We start from the raw sequence: 22873 nt of genomic DNA, 5'->3' as shown, positions 1-22873 counted from the left end.
CGAATACACGGACACTCGCAAGCACCCCGCCACACACAAAATGGCAAACGGCTTCCCCACAAAAAAGCATGCATTTGGAACCAGATCATACCAAGACCAGCACTGGAACTTTTTTTTTCGATAGCCTCTTGGATAAACAGGCGAGAGAGACAAAGACAAAGATATAATTAAAGACACAGACAAGACAAAAAATTTTATCAACGTTGCACTAAATATTAGCATACGCGGCTTTTTACATGCTGTCCGAGAAAAGAAAGAGAGAGAGAAAGAGACAGACAGACAGACAGACTGGCAGACAGACAGGTAGGCAGACGGAGACAGAGACACGGAGACACAGAGAGACAGACTGAGACAGAGAGTGACAGACAAAAACACGGATATATATATATATATATATAGATAGATAGATAGATAGATAGATAGATAGAGACAGACAGACAGACAGACACAGACAGACAGACAGAGAGAGAACAAACCTGGCCAGACAGTGACGGGGTGGGACAGGTGCATCACGGGTGGATGACTGAAGTCGTAGCTGTCATCAGCGGTCACCTGGGTGACAGCACCATCACCGTGAACCACCTCCAGCCATCCACCCGCCCCTGCAGGACAGGAAGGAAGGAAAAAAATTACGAAGGAAACAATAAATGAATGTATTTATTTATTCATTTATTTACTTATGCCTGAAAAGATGTCATTGTGTACCAACTCCGGTCATTCTCCAACTTGTGTGAAGAAAAAACGAACGAACAAATGAAAAAAGTGTACGCATGAAGGGAGGAAAAAAAGAATAAAGGCCAAAGAATCTATTGAATGGATGTGATGTAAAGCGAGCTAAAGATGATTCTTAACAAAATGCTGTTGTTGTTTTGTTGTTGTTTTTTTTTTCCAAACAGTAAATTACATAAAATGCGCTCATTTTACACACACACGTAAAAAAAGGCTAACACATACATGTGCTCTGATATACGCGCGCATGCATGCATACACACATTCACACACACGCGCGCGCGCGCACGCACACATACACTTACACACTGACCCAATTCGTCTAATATCACTTCAAGTGGAAAGACGTTAAACTGAAGACAACACTGACCCAAGTAATGCATGTGGAGATGGTAACTCGTCAGATGGATTGGGTGAGGTAACAGCATGCGCGTGCATTCCCCACCACACCCTCCACTCTGCAAATGTCTGGTGACCCCTGGGGGGATGACTACGTCCTGCTGACCTATTTGCACGTGCCCAAGGTCGTGAGGTCGGATACGTGGAGTGTAGAACACCCTCATACCGGACCCGTCTGAAAGTCAGGCAGTGAAATGTACCGTGCGTGTGTGTGTGTGTGTGTGTGTGTGTGTGTGTGTGTGTGTGTGTGTTCTTTTGCTTAACGTCTATCCACATTTGTGATTTTAGACGAAATTTGTGTGAGTGCGTGCATGCGTACGTGTGTGTCTCTGTCTGAATGTCTGTGTGTGTACATGACCACAGAGTCATGGAAGTTAACTCCCTCTCTTTTTCTCAATTGGATAATAATTTAGAGAAAAATATCCAGTTTAGGAAATCAATCTTTTGAATTGTTTACAGAAATATCTCACTCCCAGATTCAACCTGTTATGCAATACGGTGCTGAAATTTGGGGTCCTTGTGAATCGACAATTCATTGTGGAAATTTTCATTTTTGTGCATTGAAGAAATTGAATTTCTCGGAGTTGCTGTGAAAACGCCTGACGATTTTAATGTACTTTGAAACTATTTTTTATCCAACGTATTCAAACCCCATTATCAGACGCTTTTCTTATATTCTTAAAGATAATGCGAATGGAATATGTAAAACTGCCAAAGAAAGCTTTCAACAAAGAAAGCTTTGATTACATATGACTAAACCAGGGAATAGAGGATATAAACGAATTTGTGCGCACACCTCTTTTTGAGATTAATCCAAGATAGTGTTTAGTTTGATATTTATACACAAATTTACTTGGCACAGACTGTGCCAGTTTATTTATCTATGAATATGGATTAGATTTGGAGTTTTTGACTTTTTCATGCAGTATTATCATTACAGACAACATGATAATAGAGATCTTATTTGCCCTTTATGTAAATGTGCGAAAGAGAATGTAGTTAACTTTGTGCTTTATTGTCCTGTCTAAAATGATCCCAGAAATCAGTCGATACCTTCGATACCTTCAAAATATTGTATGCAATCCATCCCTGTTCAGACTCTCGATGCTTACATCGTCCACAAACGAACACCTTGATAAACAACTGGCAATCTACTTGTATAAAGCCATAAAATTGTTAAAATAAAATGCATAAAATGCAGTTGAGTGGGATATTTTCCCCATCGATATTCTGTGTGTTAATTCACACACACACACACACACACACACACACACACACATACACACACACACACACACACACACACACACACACACACACACACACATATATATATATATATATATATATATATATAGCTGCAGTCTCAATCACGCGTGCAGGCGGTTCGGGGCAGATGGTCTGTATCTTGTCTGTTCTTATTTTGGTTTTTCTCTTTGTTCCTTTGACATCACTCTTATTGCTTGTATGATATACTGATTGATTGATTGATGTGGATACTTATATAGCGTCTATCCTCGGTCAGAGACCAAGCTCTAAGCGCTTTACATACACGGGGACATTTGCACCACAGGCTGCCTACCTGGGTAGAGCCGACTGACGGCTGCCACTGGGCGCTCATCATTCGTTTCCTGTATCATTCAATCAGATTTCAGACGCACACGCATACACACTCAAACAGACATGTAACATTTTACGTGCATGACTGTTTTTTTATATTATTTACCCGCCATGTAGGCAGCCATACTCCGTTTTCGGGGGTGTGCATGCTGGGTATATTCTTGTATCCATAACCCACCGAACGCTGACATGGATTACAGAATCTTTAACGTGCGTATTTGATCTTTTGCGTGCGCATACACACGAAGAGGGTTCAGGCACTAGCAGGTCTGCACATAGGTTGACCTGGGAGATCGGAAAAATCTCCACCCTTTACCCACCAGGTGCACCGAGATTCGAACCCAGGACCCTCAGATTGAAAGTCCATGTAAAATATGTATGTATGTAACGTTTCGATGCCCCCAGGGGGCACAAGAAATAAACTTTTTGCCTTGCCTTGCCTTGGTCTGCTGTCGACGCGGAGACGAAAGCATCATCCGGCATCACCCTGGAAAGTCAAGCAGTCATCTTTCGGGACAGCACTGTTCGCTGCGTGCCGTTAAAGCTAGTACCAAACTCAACACAGCGTGTTGAAACATCTTAGACCACTGGTGAGAATATTTCCAAAACTTCTTCATGCAAGTCGCGTAGTACACGACACAGTGGTCAACCTCATCCCATAGCAGGCTGTGAAACACAAACTCGGTGAGCACCCAACGCTCCGTTAGATTGAAGAATGGCAAAGCAGCATGAGTTGACGGTATCTCTCCAGGGGCTTGGATCAGTGACGGCCCATCACTCCACTCCAAACTCCACAAGTTCTTCATCAGCTGTTGGGAGCACGGTACGCTCCACAACACAATCACCATCACCCTGTACAAGGACAAGGGAGAAAAGGCAGACTGCTCGAGGAATTACACTACTTTCTATTGCGGGAAAAAGTCTAGCTCAATAACTCCTCAAAAGTTTAACCGCCAGCATCGCAGATGTCCACCTCCCAAAGAGCCAGTGCGGCTCAAAGCAAAGCGGTGTACGAGAGACATAGCACTCGTCCCAAGGTAGCCCCAGGAGAAATGCCGAGAACAGACCAGAGGTCCGTATACTACCTTAGTGAATCTGACAAAAGCTTTTGACACGGTGAACAGGAAACGCATTTGGACAATCCTGGAGAAGCAAGGCTGCCCACCTAAGTTCCTCACCATGGTCATGCAGCTCCACGAGGGTCAGCTCGGCCATGTCAGACATGGAAGTGACCTCTTCCAGCCCTTCTAGTTCTCCAACGAGATGAAACAAGGCTGCGTTCTAGCCCCCACGCTGCGCTCCATCTTCTTCAGCATGATGTTAGAGCAAGTGACTCGGCACCTGGAAGAAACAGACGACGTCTACATCCGCTTCCGCACTGGCGGAAACTTCATCAACCTGCGTCGACTGCAAACCCGCTGCAAGGCACTGGAAAGAGTGGTCCGAGAGCTTCTCTTTGCCGACGATGCTGCTCACCGAAAGGATCTTGCAGCGCATCACTTCCTGTTCCGCAGAGGCTGTTGACGTTTTTGGTCTTGAAGTTTTTCATCAGCCCGCCCCCTCTCCTCTGCAGCAGCAGAATGCACCAAGTATCACCATAAAGCAAACTGAGCACAGTCCAGCAGTTCTCCTACATCGGGAGCATCATCTATACTGATGCCTAATTTACAAGGAAGTGGACAATAAGTGGACAAGGCTGGGTGTGGAACAACAACCACCTCAAAACAGAGACAAAGATCAGCGTCTACAGAATCGTGGTGTTGACCACCCTCCTCTACGGCGCTGAGTCAAGGCTACCTACCGCAGTCACATCAGTCTCTTGGAGAAATTCCGCCAACACTGCGTCCTCACCATATTGAGGATCCATTGGAGTGACTACACCACCAATGGTGAGATTCCCAGGAAAGCAAAAGCACCATCATCGAGGCCACATGCCGGGTAGGACACGTCTCCAGAATGGAAGACCACCGCCTACCAAAATCGTTCTATACGGTGAATTGTTTTCTGGTCACCGCAACAGAGGAGCACCCCGGAAGCGGTACAAAGGCTGAAGAAGGCCCTCACAACCTGCGACATCAACTGCCGCCAGTGGACTACCCAAGCCACTCACCGAAGTGCCTGGCGCCACACCTTCCAGCAAGCCGCCTGCACCTTTGAGGCAAACCGTCGTGCTAGTCTGGAGAAGAAGAGGACAAGGCGGGAAAAACGGAACAAACAGAGCCAGCCACATACCAGACATTCCCCTGCAGCCGCTGTGGAAGAATCTGCCAAACTCGTCAACCATCAGCGTGCTTGCGCTCGAAAGGACTATAATGATACACACACACACACACACACACACACACACACACACACACACACACCTGTCATGTTTGGCCTGAAATGGGCGTTGTTCCAGTGGATTTGGATCAGAAGATAGGAGGAGGCCAGAGAGTACCCGAAGCGAACTCCCGTGTCTCTGTATGGACACAACGTCCCCTCCATCCCCTGGGACCACTGAGCCATCCAAGACCGACACACGTTGTCCGCTTGACCGCATGTGTGGGGCTGTGTCAACTGGAAGAAGCACACACGCTCGCAAGCGCACGCATTCACACACACACACACACACACACACACACACACAAGCACACACATTCAGATACATATGCACGGAGGCACACACACTATCCCGCCCACCCATCCATCCGCCACCACCAACCCACAACCACGCACAAACACACACTCAACACACACGCACACATAAACACGCGCACTTTATGTAGATATTAAACAAAAGAACACACAGTCAGCCAGCCAGCCAGCCAGCCACACACACACACACACACACCATCATCATCATCATCCTTACTAGGGGGGTCATTATGTAGCTGAACTTCACAGGAACAAAAGAATCATAATTCGCGTTGTTCAATCAAATAATGATTTCAAAACTCTGACGTCAAATATAATTCCATTCCCAAAAACCTGTTTTGCTCAGGATAGAAAAAAAATGTGGGGAAGGAGCGATAGCCCTCCTGGAAGAAAATTGGCTCTTTCACTGCGTGATGTTCGTGCCATTATCCATTGTGCCTTCTGCCAGGGAAAATCGTTCAATGAAAGCTTTTAAAGATTGTCACATTGCATTGGCATCTCCAAGAAGGACAACTATTAACTTTTACATTTGGGAGATCAACGCCTAAAGATTGTGATCGTTGTGGTCATTCAGAAAAAGTCGTAACTCCAGAAGTGTCCCAGGCGAATCCAAGAATTACTTTTGATGAGACAGACAATACACTGAACGTTATTCAATCGGGGGGTACCACCTAGGCGTTGGGAACCGTTGTGCCCGCTGGGCCCCTCATAACGTGAATGATGAACAAAAGAAGGTAAGGGTTAACTGGAGCAAACTGATGGACATTGTATCTGGAGACGAGGTATTTCAGTATGATCCTGAAACAAAGCAAAAGTCAGCAATCTGGGTCTTTCCAGGTGAGAATCCACCTTTTAAACATTTAAAAGATCAAGAAGCACAGGCGGTGTGTTTCTTTTGAAAATCCGGCCATGTAGATACAATTCCCCTTCAGGATGGAAAGATAACGGCCTCAGACTGGTATTTCAATCAGTTCCTGCAATATCTGAGTACTCGTATTGTGCAGACAACTTCTCTGCACTGGAACCCGGGCTGTCTTGTTTATCATAACAACGCCAGTATATACATTGCAGCAACAACTCTTGACTTTCTAGCGGAAAATAACATAAGCCTCCGTCGGTCAGTGAAGACCATAGTAAATCATACATCATGTCTCCCCTACTAGTAGCGCCTGTGCCTGAAAAGGCCGATGCGCGATTCAATTGCTTGGTCAGAATGTATCTCAAACTAGAGCGGTCATCTGCTCGGTCCTCCAAGTGCTCTGTATTAATTTCGATAGCCTTCAAATCCCTCTTGCAGACGTCTTGAAGCGCAGCTTTGGCCGGCCAGTGTCTCTCTTGCCTGATGTCAGTTCTCCATAGACAAGGTCTTGGGGGATTCAGCCCTCTTCCATGCAATGGACGTGGCCCAGCCAGCGAAGCATGCGCTGCTCGTGCAGAGTGAACATGGTTGGGAGGCCGGCATGACGGAGACAGCACTTCAATGTTGGGCACTTTACCCTCTAACGATATGCCCAGGATGCAGCGGATACACCTCAAGTGGAAGGCATTCAGTCTCTTCTCCTGCTTGGCGTAAGATGACTACGTCTCACTGCCTTAGAGCAGTGTGCTGACAATGCAGGCGTTGTACGCTGTCATCTTGGTCTTGACAGAGAGTATGGAGTTCTAACACACTCTGTGGTCGGTGAGGCGGGCGAGTATAGTTGCTGCCTTTCCAATGCTCTTCTCGATCTCTTTGTCCAAGGAGAGGTTGCTACTGGCGAGGGATTCGTGGTATGTGAACTGGTTCACAACCTCCAGCTCGTAGTCATCAACGGTGATGACTAGTGGCGCTTCTACACCCTGACCCAAAACTTCCGTCTTCTTTAGCGTTATAGTCAGTCAAAAGTCCTCGCATGCCTGGGAGAAGCAGTCTATCAGGGCCCGGAGTTCCTGCTGTGTATGAATTGTGACTGTGGCATCATCTGCAAACAGCATGTCCCTGATCAGGGCCTCCCGTACTTTTGTTTTGGCTCTGAGGTGGGCAATAGCCTCGTGTTAGATCCTCTGCAACAGTGCCAAAAGCATGCTTCAGGAGCACTGCAAAGAAGATCCCGAACAGCGTAGGAACGAGGACGCAGCCTTGTTTTACGCCACTGCGTATTCTGAATAGCTCGGATATACTGCCATCGTACAGCAATGTCCCCTTAATGTTGGCATGGAAGGATTCGACAAGACTCTACAGCTTCGGTGGACAGCCTATCTATGGTACGATATTGAAAATGCCTTCTCTGCTTACCAGATTGATTGCCTTGGTAAGGACGATGAAGGCTACATAGAAGGGCATGTTCTGTCCTTCGTAGTTCTCCCGAAGGTGGCGGAGGGACAAGACCATGTCTACCGATCTGTTTGCACGAAAACCACACTGTGACTCAGGGTGGACACACTCGGCGAGGTGCTGTAAGCGAACTAGGATTACTTGTGCGTATACTTTACCGACAATGCTGAGGAGTGAAATGCCACTGTAGTTATTGCAATCGCTTCTTTCGCCCTTGTTTTTGTAGAGGGTGATGACCTGGAATCACTCATCTTTTATGGTACTGTGCCTTCCTTCCAATATTGAATGAAGACTTCATGCAGTGGAAGCAGTAGGGCAGTCTTGCAGTGCCTGAGTAAGTTGGGCGAGATAACGTCATTGCCAAGTGCCTTTCCTGTGGCCAAACTGTCAATTGCTTTACTAAGCTCATCCAAGGTTGGCTCAGCGTTGAGTTCGCAGGGATGGCATCAAGGTCTGAGGGCTGAAAATACTGTGCAGTTAATTACATGTCCCCCCATTTTCCATCGATTTGTCCCATTATAATTGGTTCTTCTTTCCTTTGGTCAAGCAATAGCTGAGAGGAAGGCATTTCCAGAGTGCTGAATTTGCTTGAGCTTTCTTCGAGGGTGTTAATTTGGGTATACCTAAAGGAACACAGCAACATGGTTTTAAAGAATGGGGAAATGCGTAAAAGCTGAGGGTGATACATCGATACACTTGAATGGTCATTTTATGTGTAAGTACACCCAGATGGCTGCATTCAGAAACTTATCGAGTCTCCCTCGTATTGTCTTCATTATCATCGTCACGGTTATCCGTCGAAATGCATTGCTGTGCTCAATGACGGCAGGCCTCATTGGATGGACTGGTTATAAAAAAGGTATCATTGCCTGTAGACATGATGATAGTATAGTATAAAGTGTAATGAGGCAAAGTGGCTGTCAGCAGTGGTCAGTAGTAGTCAGTGGTCAGTGACGGTCAGTGATCAGCAGTGATCAGTGGCCATAATGCTCAGTGGTGACTAGTGGTCAGCAGTGGTCAGTGCTTAGTAATGGTTAGTGGTCAGTTGTAGGCGGTTGAAAGTAGTGGTCATCGATTAGTAGTGGTCAGCAGTCAGTACTGGTCAGTGGTCAGTGATGGTCAGTGGTCAATAGTGCCCTCGCGGTCTAAATCAAGGCGAAATATGCTCTCATGCATTGTTTTCATTATTCATCGACGAGTTGACAAAAGAAATTGATAATCATGACAGACATGGTATTCAGCTTTCGCCGGAGTTTATCCAGATTTTTATCTTGTTAATCGCTGACGACATTGCCTTGCTTTCGGACAGCATAACTGGTCTCCAAACGCAGTTACATATTAAGTAAGTCAAATGTTGTTGTCTGCAGAAATGGGGGTTTCCTTGAGCAGAACGAGATAAGGATATTCGGTGATTGCACATCTGAAAATTGTTTATATGTACAAGTATCTCGCTGATCTACTTCGCGGCTTTATTTCCAACCCACTATGCGTGATTTAGCTGAACGTGTTAAAAAGGGATGTGCTGCTATTTAAAAAATTCTTTGGCCTGCTGGTGAACACTTCTCTCGGTTTTCTTTTTCGAACTATCTGACACGCAGATTAAACCAATTTTGACATCTTGAGCAGAAATTTGGCGTGGCGAAGTGGTTAGCGTCGCGGACTGACGGCTGGGAGGACGCTGGTTCGAATCCCAGCGGAGGTGGGTTTTTCGGCCCGTGGCCGGCTCCTACCCAGATTTGAGTGTGCTGTGGGCTTAAATGGGGAGACTGGGACCACACAGTCGAGTGTCATCCACTTCAAAGATGCCTCTTTAGGTGTGTTGCTCTAATTACTTGACCAACACTGCAAGTGTCTGTATCTCTCGGGCCTGGTTTACCCCGGGATATCATTATGACAGGAAGCGTAGAGTACAGCCTTGTCACGCAGTCCCAAACCAAATGGACCTCCATAGCAACATCGTCAACGTCATCCTCCTCCTCCATCATCATCAATATAAACAAAAACAGTCTTAAAGTCTGTGGCCTTTCATGCCCTGCTCTCATGGTGACCTCAGTTTTGATACCCCTCCACTTCTGTGCTTGGGGTGAGTCCTGTCAATGTCTTAAGTGTTGGCAGATTCATGGGGGGCTGTTGTTTGAGGGACGTGGTGGCGGTCTCCACTCTGGGAGGGACGCTCACTCAGTCTGGCTCCGCGACTAAGCCATCATTGTCGTTATTAGGGGGCTTAGTAGGTGGTGTCCTAAGTACGTTAAATCAGAACAGGCACCACTGAACACTACCGAAGTGACTCAGCAGCAGTGCAGGGTCTCCTCTGGTGTGTGGCCTTCTGGCGACCTAACATCGATGTTTCCCTGCGGACTGCCGACGCTGGAACTGTGACGGACGAACCCGGGTGTAGCCGTGTATGGTGGAATCTAAATGAGCGGCGTGGGAGTAATGCCACTGAAACGGCGCAGATGATGGGGCAGCAAAACAAAACAAACAAAAAAACAACAACAACAAAAACAAAAAACAAATAGGGTTTTAACTAAAAATTAAGAATTCATAGAAAGGGTGCATTTCTCCGCAATTTAGCGTTCACTGGGCTAAGTCAAAGAGCACAAAGACATTTGATGTTCGGTGAATTTAGTCGGTACCCTCTCTATGTAACTGCCTATAAGTGCATTAAATGTTGGCTTCATATTTGCTTTTGGATTATACGCGTTTCCCCCAGAAGGCTTAGTTTAATATTGTCATTTCAAAGTCATAAGTATTGTTCCAGGGCTTGCTCTGTGAGAAATGTTTTGTATAAATTTGAATTTTGTGTTGTGTGGAAGACTCAATCAGTTGGTAATGTCAAAATGTTTATGGGTCTATGCTTCTCTCAAGATTAGCACATCCTGCTCTTCAGTCTCACCCGTTTTACGATGTGTATTCAACCTAGAAAAAGTGCCTTTCACTAAAACCTTATTTCAATTTACCTGTAAATGTCCAAATTACGTTCACACATTCTGTAATCGATCATGATGTGTCGTGTCACATGTCAAAACAGATGATACCCCTGAATTCTTCGATCTCGGTTTATTCCTGCTAAATTTCACAGATATACCAGCTCTTTCATTGTGTCCATTATCTTGTGAAAGGTGAGAGACTGAGTACCGACATAAAATAAAATATGCAAGTTTGTTTTCAAAATGTTTTCATTACGCGCAAATGCTCTGGAATGGTTGTCCACGTAGATAAGTGGTCGTCCTTGTATTCCTTTCCTTGTATCATTATTTTTGTGTGTGTGTGAACTCCGTTGTTATGGATTTGTGGTCTGACAATTAACATATTTCGACTTCGACTTTCCACACACACACACACACACACACACACACACACACACACACACACACATCAAAACTAGTTGACTCGCTAAACAAAGATCTAGCCTATGATCCAAATACATTGTGGAAAAAATTGAAACTGCTAAAAACAATGGAAACGCAACAAAACACACCATCCATGTCAGTTAAAAGATGGATTACCCACTTACATGAACTTATTAGAAACAAAGTTGGTATGGATGATGAAAACCAAAATACCAGTGATAATGGGATAAAAAACGGTTTTAACAATGTGGATTGTAATAACACTTGTTTAGATAATGATGTATCTATATATAAAAGGGATAAAAGCGTGCCAAAAATTGAAGAACAACAAATCACCAGGCAGAGACGGCATCAGAAATGAGATAATTAAAGCTGTTTCACCAGACTTACTTCCCACAACTCAAACAGTACTTAACTACATTCTAAAAACTGGATGTTATCCGGATTTGTGGAAAAATGGGATATCTATCCCAATTCATAAAGAGGGCGATAAATCAAACCCAAACAACTACGGGAATAACTATCAATTGTTCTTCAAGCAGTCTACTTTGTCTAATCCTCAACAGCAGATTAAATGATTATTTAGAATCAAACGATTTGCTTGCAAAAGAACAAGCTGGATTTAGAAAAGGTTGTAGAACTACAGACCATATTTTTGTGTTGAAAAAAAGTTCATTACACCATAAAAAATAGAAAGAACAGATTATACGCATGTTTCGTAGACTTCAAAAAAGCTTTTGATAGCAATTCACATGCAGGTATGTCAACAAAACTTTAAAAAAAAAAAAAAAAAAAAAAAAAAAAAAAAAATCGGTATACGAGGTAGGTGCTTCAATTTGATAAAAAATTTTTTTTTTTTTTTAAAGTATGTATACAGACACAAAAGTTTGCACCCGTAATGAAAATGGATTCTCCCCTTCAATCTATGTTCGAAGAGGAGTACTACAGGGAAATACACTGAGCCCCACATTATTTAATATATTTATAAATGATATTGTTGATTGGCTCCCAGATACCGATTCGTCAACAGTTAGTCATTCTCAAAACAAAAGTATTTCTTGTCTTTTATATGCTGATGACTTAGTATTACTTTCAAAATCTAAACATGGCCTACAGCTGAAACTAAACCGGTTACATTTATATTGTAAACAATGGGGTATTGAAATCAATAGAGGTAAAACAAAAGTTGTCATATTTTCGAGATAAGAACCACGAGCTCGAATGTATTTTAAATGTGGAACAGAAGTTATAGAAACAACTGAACAATATAAATGCCTGGGAATAATATTCCATAAATCAGGCAATTTTGAAAAGGCTATGGAACATCTGGCAAAACAAGGTAATTAAGGTTCTCATATTCTTAAAAGATCTTTCAAGAATGAAAATATAAGCATACATATAATATCAAAATTATTTGATAGTCTCGTTTCACCAATACTAACGTATGGAGCAGAAATATGGTTCCCCACTTGTGAAAAAGCAGGTGCTACTTTTACATATAACCATTGCCTCATGAAGAAATTTCGTCATGAGCATGTTCATTTAAACTTTAAAAAAAAAGAGAAATAGTGGGAGTCCCCAAATTTAGCAATGCTTAGTGAAATAGGTAAATACCCCTTAAGTTTAAAAGTGATTTGTCAAGTAATAAAATTTTGGTTTCAAATAACACAGGCACGAGAAAATTCGTATATCAAAATTGTGTATGACGACATGCTTACAGAGGAAACAAAACAGCGAACATGGAATAATTTCGTTGAAATTATATTACAAAATCTTGGTTTAAGACACGTTTGGAATAATCAGTCAACATTCAATATTCATACACTTAGCCACGTTATAATGAATAAACTAGAATATGGATATGTTTTATTCTGGAAGAGAAACGAACCTGAAAAAAAAATATAAACTACTATTCTACAATAAAATCAATCGTGAATACAGTACCGAACCTTATTTGCTTTAAGGATATCTTAATTATAATCAAAAACAATCACTGTGCAAATTAAGAATATCCTGTCATGATTCAGCAATAGAAAAAGGCCGATATTCCAACATCCCAAAAGAAAGGAGACTATGTTTACAATGTCAAACAATAGAGGATGGATATCATCTCTTAGATGACTGCGAATTGTACAAAGAAATTAGAACAGGATTCATACAAAAAATTCAAAAATACCTTCCAAATGTTATTAAACCCAGTCAGCTAGTACTGTAAGACAAACTTGTGGGACTGTTTGGGAAATTTGTCAGTAACTGCTGTCAAAAACGCCATAGCGTGCAGGAGTGACTCAATCTCTTGTTCAATATTTATCTATTTTGTTTTGCTTTTTTGCGCGTGGTTTCATGTAACTTTGCATGCGTGTCTTATAAACCTTGTTCAGGTTTAATTGACATTAAAATTGATTCTGATTCTGAATCTGATTCTGATTCACACACACGAAACACCTCTCCAGGCAACTCGTCATGCCCACCGCACGTGAAGACGATCATGTGATGCATGACGTCATTGTTGTCTATCACTGGCTGGAAGGCTACGGCGTGGAAGTCCTGAACCACTGGAATTGGTATCTGGAAAACATAATCACTGGCCATGATAGATGTCAATGCAATAATAATAATAATAATGTACATTTTTACAGCGCCCCTTTTCTCTAAGAGCTCAGGGCGCTTTACAAAAAAGAACAAATTGCAAATTGCATATACCATTTATTACCACACTCTCTCCTCAACTGCTACCCACGTCCCTCCTCTATCATTTCTTATTCATGCAGAGTGAGCTGGGAGGTACGTGGCGTTGTTCGAAAGTAGGAAACCAAGAGTGCTTACAGGCAGGTTCTAAAAAAATAATGAGTTTTTAGTGAGGAGCGAAAGGCAGAGACAGAGTCACATGAACAGATATGATGCGGAAGGTTGTTCCAGATATGAGGAGCAGCAAAGAGGAAAGAGTGTACAACTTGTATCGACAGGAGGAATTTTCAGGTGATGGAGGAAGAGTGGAGAGTTTTTGAGGGAGTGTAAGCACTGATGAGGTCAGAAAGATAGATTGGTCCAGTAGAGTGGAAAGCAGAAAGGCAGAGACATGCAGCTTGTATTTAATTCTCTCGTCTACGGATGGAAGTGAGGAGAACTGTGATAAGTACGTGGCAGCATTGTTTTGAAGTTTTTGAATTCGCTAAAGAAGATCATGAGGACAACCCCTGAGAAGGGAATTACAGTAGTCGATTCGTGAAAGCACAATAGCAGAAACAAGAGTACTTTGTTGTTTCAACAGAAGTGTACTGACGAAAAGAGTTAATCCGCAAAATCTCACAATTGACAATGCGCAATAGATTGACCACCTGAGCGTGCATACTGAGGTTTGAGTCAAGAGCGGTTCCGAGGTTCCTTGCTGATTAAAAAAAAAAGCAACAACTGAACCTTGGCATCACCAACCACAAGACAGTCATGGAAAGAGGCAGATCTTGAAGAAGAAGAAGAAGAAGAAGAAGAAGAAGAAGAAGAAGAAGAAGAAGAAGAAGAAAATTCACGCACCTTATGGGCCTGGCAGACATAAGTGGTCAAGGCGTGGTCCGGCACGGGTAGAGGGGGGATGCGGACATCGAAGTACTGCACTGAGGGGTCGTCCAGTGCTGCACAGTGGCTTGAAGCAGTGACGGCACAGCTGTGTGCAGTCCACGTCAGCAGCACAATGGGCCACTGTGTCACCCACATTAGCACCGGGGGTGGTCAGTAAGGTCTTTGTTGTCGTCGTCGTCGTCTTTGTCGTTGTCGAAGTTATCGTAGAGAGAGAGAGAGAGAGAGAGAGAGAGAGAGAACACTGAACACTGAACACTGAATTGTTTAATGTCATCAGCTGTAAAGCTCTAGTGACATAGTAGGTACAAATCAGAGCAGATAAAATGGAACAGAAAGGAATGACAGAATTGAAGCAAAATAAATTACAAAGGGATAAGCGACACTTTCTCCACCTTTGTCATTAGCTTAAAAAGTTCATGTGGCAGGGGGGTACTGTGCCTTTTTTTCCCCAGTCGTTCGTCTCCTAGGTTTGGACAGTACACAGGAAACAAAGTACATAAAATCCATATAATGATTATTTAAACATGTGACATCGACACACATCATATTAATACGAGCACATAACAAAGTACATATAAAACATACAATAATTATCTAAGCCTATAACATCGAAACACATCATATCAATACGAACGCATCATAAAAAATACATTGTCGAAATTGACCATCCAAATGTAACTCTTCCTTTTTGTCTATGCCTTTTTCTTTCTTTTTTCCCCTCATAAAACCCATACAAAGTTTATAATTGATTAATGAGTATTTGAACCGATAGTTGACGTTTTACGTATATTTACTGCCTCGGATACATATTTTGCTAGTGAGGGCATCATATCTTCATTTTTTGTCATCAGTATGCCGAACAAATCTTTTCTCTGCGCTGGAGCTGTGTTGGGCTCTCGCCACACATTGGGCAAGAGGAGTTTGCTACGTCTGAATCAAACCATCTTCTGTTGGCATTCAGTCCAAGTGATCTCAATCTGAGCCTCGCAAAGCAGATTTTATGCCACTTGTTTGATACGATCTTAATACATTTTTGACTAACTTGTGTAAACAAAGTGAGTCTATGTTTTAACCCGGTGTTCGGTTGTCTCTCTCTCTCTCTCTGTGTGTGTGTGTGTGTGTGTGTGTGTGTGTGTGTGTGTGTCTGTGGTAAACTTTAACATTGACATTTTCTCTTTAACTACTTTGTCAGTTGACACCAAATTTGGCATAAAAATAGGAACAAGAGAGGCTAAGCCTTCAAGACTCACTTGTGATACACTTTAAAAAAAAATCCAAGCTTTTTATGCATTGAGTATAATGCATTTACTGTTATATTTATATTTTTTATTTTGCCCATCCCAGAGGCGCAATATTGTTTTAAACAAGATGACTGGAAAGAACTGAATTTTTCCTATTTTTATGCCAAATTTGGTGTCAACTGACAAAGTAGTTGCAGAGAAAATGTCAATGTTAAAGTTTACCACGGACACACAGACACACACACACAGACAACCGAACACCGGGTTAAAACATAGACTCACTTTGTTTACACAAGTGAGTCAAAAATTCAGTTCTTTCCAGTCATCTTGTTTAAAACAATATTGCGCCTATGGGATGGGCACAAAAAAATAAAGAATGAAGCCTAATTATATGCAAACTGCATTTACTGTTATATTTATATTTTTTGTATTCTCTAAACTTGGCGCTTTGATCTGATATTCGACCCAACAGCTAGAGCAGTCATTATTATCATTTTTTGTTCAAACAGGAACTTCTTTTGCTAAGCATGGAAGTTTTATTTATTTTGCAAACGTTTTGGTGCAATAGTAAAAGAAGGGAAATTACTCTGTAATGCTAGGGGAGTTAATTTGCTTTAAACTGATCTTTCTCATCTTAAACATTACATTTTGAAACAAGAGAGGCAAGGACTTCAAGACTCACTTGTGATGCACTTTTTAAAAAACATCCAAGCTTTTTATGTATTGAGTATAATTTCAAAATGTAATGTTTAAGATGAGAAAGATCAGTTTAAAGCAAACTAAGTCCCCCAGCAGAGTAATTTCCCTTGTTTTACTGTCTGCACCAAAACGTTTGCAAAAAAGAAAACTTCCATGCTTAGCAAAAGAAGTTCCTGTTTGAACAAAAAATGAAAATAATGACAGATCTTTTGTTGGGTCGAATACCAGATCAAAGTGCCAAGTTTAGAGAATATAAAAAATATAAATATAACAGTAAATGCATTATACTCAATACATAAAAAGCTTGGATTTTTTTAAAAAGTGTATCACAAGTGAGTCTTGAAGGCTTAGCCTCTCTTGTTCTGTTTGAAATATTGATTTAAATGAATAGAACCATTTATACCTACCATTGCTGTCTATTTCTCTGTGCCAGTTTTGTTTGTAACATGTTATGAGTATATCATTAAATTCCGATACAAAGCTGCTCTCGTGCCCTACTCCTTGGCACATCCAAACAAGACCGGTACCATGTTCCGTTTGTGTTTTCTTGATGTGGAATATACCCATTTCTGTTTGTCCTTCTCCTCTTGCAGCAGCAGTATCTCGCATGCTTGCCTACATAATGGTGATGTAGGCAGTCTTGTAAGTTTGAGCCAATATTTTATGCATTTTACAATTGATTGAATATGCAATAGGTACCTGTCAGTTTCGCCATACGTTATAGTGTTTGATGAATGTAATGCGACACCAAGAAAGCGCTTCATTGCAAAAGTATGTACTCTTTCCATTCGATGAGAGTGTGTGTGTGAGAGAGAGAGAGAGAGAGAGAGAGAGAGTCTCTGTGTGTCCTGTCTATGTGTCCCATGATTACAAATGACTAAGAAATCTTGTGATATGAATAAATACCTAACTTTTGAAAATATTCACAATGAACATTCATGATCAAGACCGACTGTTTCATCATTAAATTGACGGGGAAAAGTTCCCAGGCACTATTCCTGTGATATATCGGAAAACACACTCACACTGAGACACCATTTTACACTGTAAAACTGACACCCGGTGGCCACCCAAACCTCCGATCTTCCATCCATCCCATCACACCCACCCACCCATACAAACACACCCGCTCTCACAGACGCACGCGCGCACTGCAACTTTAGCACACAAAAGTATGTCACAGGGTCGCGGGAGGTGGGTGGAGGTTGAGGGCGGGAAGGGAGACACGCACACCCAATCCCAAAAAACACATGCGCGCTCAGCAACTCGAGTATCCAAACGAGCAAACCGTACTTCCCTTTGAGTGTTGCACGAACAGCAGCGAAGCTTTCTGACGTCCCGAGAGCAAGAACACACACGCACTATCACACGAGATAACACATGAACACAACAGAGCTGAAAGAACGAATCCAGAAGGAGAAAAACTAATATAGTTCTCATCCACACACCGTTCTTAATGTTTCCATAACAATTTCACGACAGTTGCAATGATTCCCCTTTGTCGTTCCAAGATGTTAGTATTATTTTTTGACCAGGTCACATTATGTATCGGCTCTGGTAAAGATAAGGATTCTGTGTCTGAACCTTATCGTTGACTGTTTCAGATCACTGACATGCAGCGTGTCCTGTTTACACGTGTAATGCGACAGTAAGGTCACTCCCGATGTAGACAGAAGACTCAGCTGGCAGGGTTGAGTGGAAAGTAGTAGTAGTCGTAGTCGTAGTATTGAACAATTAGTTAAATGATTATCAGTTGTCTTTTTAGCGTGCCGTATCTTGCTGGACTACGGTCCTGAAAACTGCTTTGGTTGTCCCTGGCAAAATTTTGCAGAAATATCCACTTCGATAGGAAAAGAAACAAAATTGCATGCAATTTTTTTTTAAGTGGGTGGCGCTGTCAGTGTAGTGACGCGCTCTCCCTGGGGAGAGAAGCCCGAATTTCACTCAGAGAAATCTGTTGTGATTAAAGAGCAATACCATACCATACAATACAATACTGGGGGTGGTGGTAAAAACCTTGGATTAGAACACTGTCAATGTGTATGTCATCTGTGAGCCAGGTTTCTGATATAGAATACGTAATGGAGTAAGCTTAGTGGTAAGGGGTTCTTTATTAATGAGTTGAATTTTGATGACATGATTAAAGGATGAAAACATTAAATGAGAATAATTTTGGATCAGTCCCTGTCGTGGATCAATATCCTGTCGCCGACGCTACTTTTGTAACCGACCACGAACAAAGTGGTATATTATAAAGGTGTTACAAAGGAATTATTGAATTACTGAATTAGACAGGATAGAAAGAGAAAGGATAGAAAGTCCCTCAAACAGGCCAGGGGCATATAGAGGCTATTCACAAAGGGTTTTCTATTGTTTTATCACAATATGAGAAGTGAACAAGAAGAGAAGATAAGAAGACAAGAAGACAGTGCAGCAAAGATGTGCGACGCTGGCCTTTGGGGCGACACACACTGACACACACAGGGTCAGTGGTCAGCTAGCTAGCTATCACCACAAGCAAGCTCAGGTGAAAAGTGACCAGTGATCACATGCTTCGCCTATCTATTCAAAGCACACGAACTGGAAGGACATCCACACGGGTCAGCAATCAAACTGGCCCGAGCATGGCGAATATTGACCAAAATTGTGTTTGTTGTCGGGTGTTCAGTAATGGATTTATAAATGTTTCCTGAACCGATTTTCGTCGGACTGGTCGCAAAACAAAGAGCTCAACACCACCTTTCTAATGAGTATAATTTGAATGTTTAGTACTCAAGATGAATTTACAATTTTGATTTAAGTCAGCTGGAACTGGTCAGTGTTAGCGAGTTCATCGCTGAAAATTGCATACTGTGTTAAATCAGTTTAACGTAGGCAAACACAAATGGAATAGATATAAAGAAGGAATTGCGACAATTCTGCCAGTATATAATACGTGTAGTTTTCTGATCCGACGAAAGAGATATCTAATTACATACGGTGGGTTGGAAACACAGCTTTCATCTCGGCCCAAGCCATTTGGTTGTGATGTGATTGTCGTTGTATCGACAATGAAAATCAGCTTTGTATCTTCTAAGTGCCTGATCTATTCCCATCCAAACACTATGATAGTGTGGTTGCAGTGTATGATAAGTGATCACATAACAGAATTGAAGATTGTAGCATTATATGTGACGAAAAGACAAAATGACGTAATCTTAGATTCAGTTAAAATCCCAACACTGAAAACGATTACACTCAAATCAAATATGCTTGTAACTGATTGAAGTATGTGTAAGCACAAAAGACATAATCTGGCAATGAATGACACATAGATTCGATTTAGTAAATGTTTGGAGCATTTGTTAAGAATGGACTTTGCATTCAAATTTGGAATGGCGTCACGCATTATGAGTGAGTCATTGAAGACAGGCAGGTCAGTTGCGAAAAAGGCGTCTGCTATAGAGCTCGTGTGTGAAGCAGCCACCGTAGCCAGCTGAGCGCTTGGCTACATATAGAAATGACTAACTTCACACTGCAATTAAGAAATTTTATGACAAAGGCTAATCACAGTCATGTGGGTATTAAGTTTGTCTGGAGTGACATGTAACAAGATTATCTTTGGAAGAACACCAGGGATACTAGACTGAACGTGGCTGGGTGTTCCCACTCCCCATGCAGGGGCAGCACGGTGCCGAGGGATCTCTTTTGGGTTATGGATGAAGGATGGTCAAGGATGTCTCAGTGTTGTCGTTCTAATGTCCTGCTGTGATTAGCAAAGCTGCTTCTCTAAAGTCATCCCTTAGTTGGCTGGGACAGTCTGTCTTTCATGGGATGATCCTGCAACCTCTTGAATTTTGGCAGCTTGGGTGAAGAGCTTGGCATCTCTGGGATCCTCAAGAGGCTGGAGCCCTGTGACGGTTTCAAGCTTCAGTACTGGCGTTGACTTCATGGCCCCGGTGATGATGTGGCTTGCCTGGTTCTGCACCTTGCTGACCCGATCAAAGTTGGACTTGGTTGAAGTGTCACATGCTCAAGCACTGGCCTGATTCTTCCGGTGTAGAGCCTCCTGAGGGTCATGGTGTCTGCACCCCAAGTAGTTCCTGCCAGCTTCTTCTTCTGAAGGGCAAGTCGCACCTTGGCTCTTGCTTCTGCCTTCTCTGTTTTCATGGCCCCGGTGATGATGTGGCTTGCCTGGTTCTGCACCTTGCTGACCCGATCAAAGTTGGACTTGGTTGAAGTGTCACATGCTCAAGCACTGGCCTGATTCTTCCGGTGTAGAGCCTCCTGAGGGTCATGGTGTCTGCACCCCAAGTAGTTCCTGCCAGCTTCTTCTTCTGAAGGGCAAGTCGCACCTTGGCTCTTGCTTCTGCCTTCTCTGTTTGCTTCTTCCACGTCAGGCGCCTGTCGAAAATTACACCAAGGTACGTGGGATTGTCCGGCGCAAGGAAAGTTTATCCATCTATGCTCAGCGTGGCCTTCTGTTCTTTTGTTGATAGGTTGAAGACAGTGCGGCCGGTCTTTTTTGTGTTTATCTTCAGAATCCACTGTTTAGTCCAGCGTACAAGAACGTTCAGCACCTGTCCTTGGCTGTTGTGAAGTGTTCCTCCGAGCACCAAAGGACCAGATCATCAGCATGGACGTTGCGGGACAAATCGCTGACGATGTAGTTGCTTAAGATCAGGAACAAGGTTGGGATCAAGACGCATCCTTGGGAATACATAATATCACATTTGCTTATTTTTGTTCAGTTGGGTGGAGTCTACTGGGAAATACCCTTATTTCTTCCCCTGTACTCTCTTACGTTGAAAACGGAAAAATTGTATACCGAAATGGGTATACCCATATTGGGGTTTTCCCGATTAGTCGGACTGTATAGTATCTATCTATCTATCTATCTATCTATCTATCTATCTATCTATCTGTCTGTCTGTCTGTCTATCTGTCTATATTATATCCATCTATTTATATATACAACATAATCCATGATTTTGAAAGAATATTAAAAACTGAGAGGATGTGAAGAATTGTAAACATGTTATTTCTATAGTTTTAACGAGAGGGTTAGCCATAATGTCAGAGTGTCTAAAATGGGATTGGGGTGTGGGGGGCATTCCTGTCCTAGCAAGGGGACTTAGGGTAAAGGGTGATGTTCGAAGAAACAAGAGAGGTAAGGCCTTCAAGACTCACTTGTAATATGCACTTAATCCAACAAAGGCATTAAGAAGAAGAAAAAAGAAGGAGAAAAGAAATGGATAATCTGGCAAAAAGACACACACACACACACACACACACACACACACACACACTTTGATCTAGATCTATATGTGTGTTTGAAAAAAGAAGAAGAGGAATACCGGGAACGTGGTTTGCTTCAGATGGAATTGTTCCGTTTCTAGCATGCAATTTTCAGTTCTACGTATACTCAATTTGACGAAAAACAGAAAATACCATTTGGATCAATATATGTTGATAGGCCCACTCGCAACAGTAAACAAGAGGTCGCTCATTCACCTACAAGGTCTGTCAGTGGATGAGATGTTTGAAGTTGAACATTGAGGATTTTACTGACCTGTGTAAGAAAGATGCTGTGTCAAACTAACTGCCGAAACTACACCTTGCCTCAAAAGCCCACAATTATTGCAAACTATTTCCACCGTCTAATGAGTGTAAATAAACAGCGGAGTTGTTACACACTAGCTCTCTCAGAACTCTGAAAAAACAACGGGAATCCCAAAACCAGTGGTATGCGATATTCTGCATTTCCAGAACTGTTCCATTTCATTTTATGTGGGTTACTTTGTGACGTCAGTTGCGTGGTCATTTTTCCAACCTGCCGCCCCTTTCGTGTCAACTGAATGGATTGTACTGCAGCAGCTATTTTTGGACAGGCAACAAGCAACCAAAACATCCTTCGGTACCTCGAAACATCGCTGTCTGCTAGGAATTGCTTAGCATATTTGTACTTGGCCTTCGAACGATATGGAAAACAGTACATTAAAGATTATGTAAGTGTTTAAAAAAAAACAAAAAAAAACTTAATACATTTTTCAGATCTAGGTATTGCATGTTTTACAGACTTCTACGCTTGGGTTACTATAAATAGACGCACAGTTGGCAAAGGTAAGAGTTATCGTCCTTCGTGCATGCAGAATGCGACGTGATGTAACTGAAATTGTGCTTGGAAAATCGACATTGTGTGTTTGTATGCATGCTGGGGACATTATTTTAGGCAGTAAGTATTTAGACCTGTACGCAAATTTTCTGAATAAAACTCATCTGCCTTCTTCGCCCCCTGTAAATTATGTTATCGCGATTTTTTTTACGGT

At 42.4% G+C, this 22873-nt stretch overlaps 1 protein-coding gene across 1 annotated transcript in view; it reads right to left on the bottom strand.

The window, feature by feature from the left end:
- Nucleotides 1-13641, bottom strand: part of LOC143287143 (MOXD1 homolog 2-like) — a 38843-nt gene extending 25202 nt beyond the window's left edge. The window contains exons 1-6 of the mRNA XM_076595088.1: nucleotides 13526-13641; nucleotides 7658-7763; nucleotides 7054-7221; nucleotides 5112-5304; nucleotides 1100-1303; nucleotides 477-602 (exon numbers count right to left, since the gene is read on the bottom strand). Of these exons, the coding sequence (XP_076451203.1) occupies nucleotides 477-602; nucleotides 1100-1303; nucleotides 5112-5304; nucleotides 7054-7221; nucleotides 7658-7763; nucleotides 13526-13641 (913 nt within the window). The remainder of the gene's footprint in view (nucleotides 1-476; nucleotides 603-1099; nucleotides 1304-5111; nucleotides 5305-7053; nucleotides 7222-7657; nucleotides 7764-13525) is intronic.
- Nucleotides 13642-22873: the final 9232 nt, after the last annotated feature.

Source organism: Babylonia areolata, chromosome 11 (assembly GCF_041734735.1).
Source record: "Babylonia areolata isolate BAREFJ2019XMU chromosome 11, ASM4173473v1, whole genome shotgun sequence".
In the NCBI taxonomy this organism is placed as follows: domain Eukaryota; kingdom Metazoa; phylum Mollusca; class Gastropoda; order Neogastropoda; family Buccinidae; genus Babylonia; species Babylonia areolata.
Note: the sequence above shows the minus strand (reverse complement) of the source record. Positions and strands in the feature narration are given on the sequence as shown.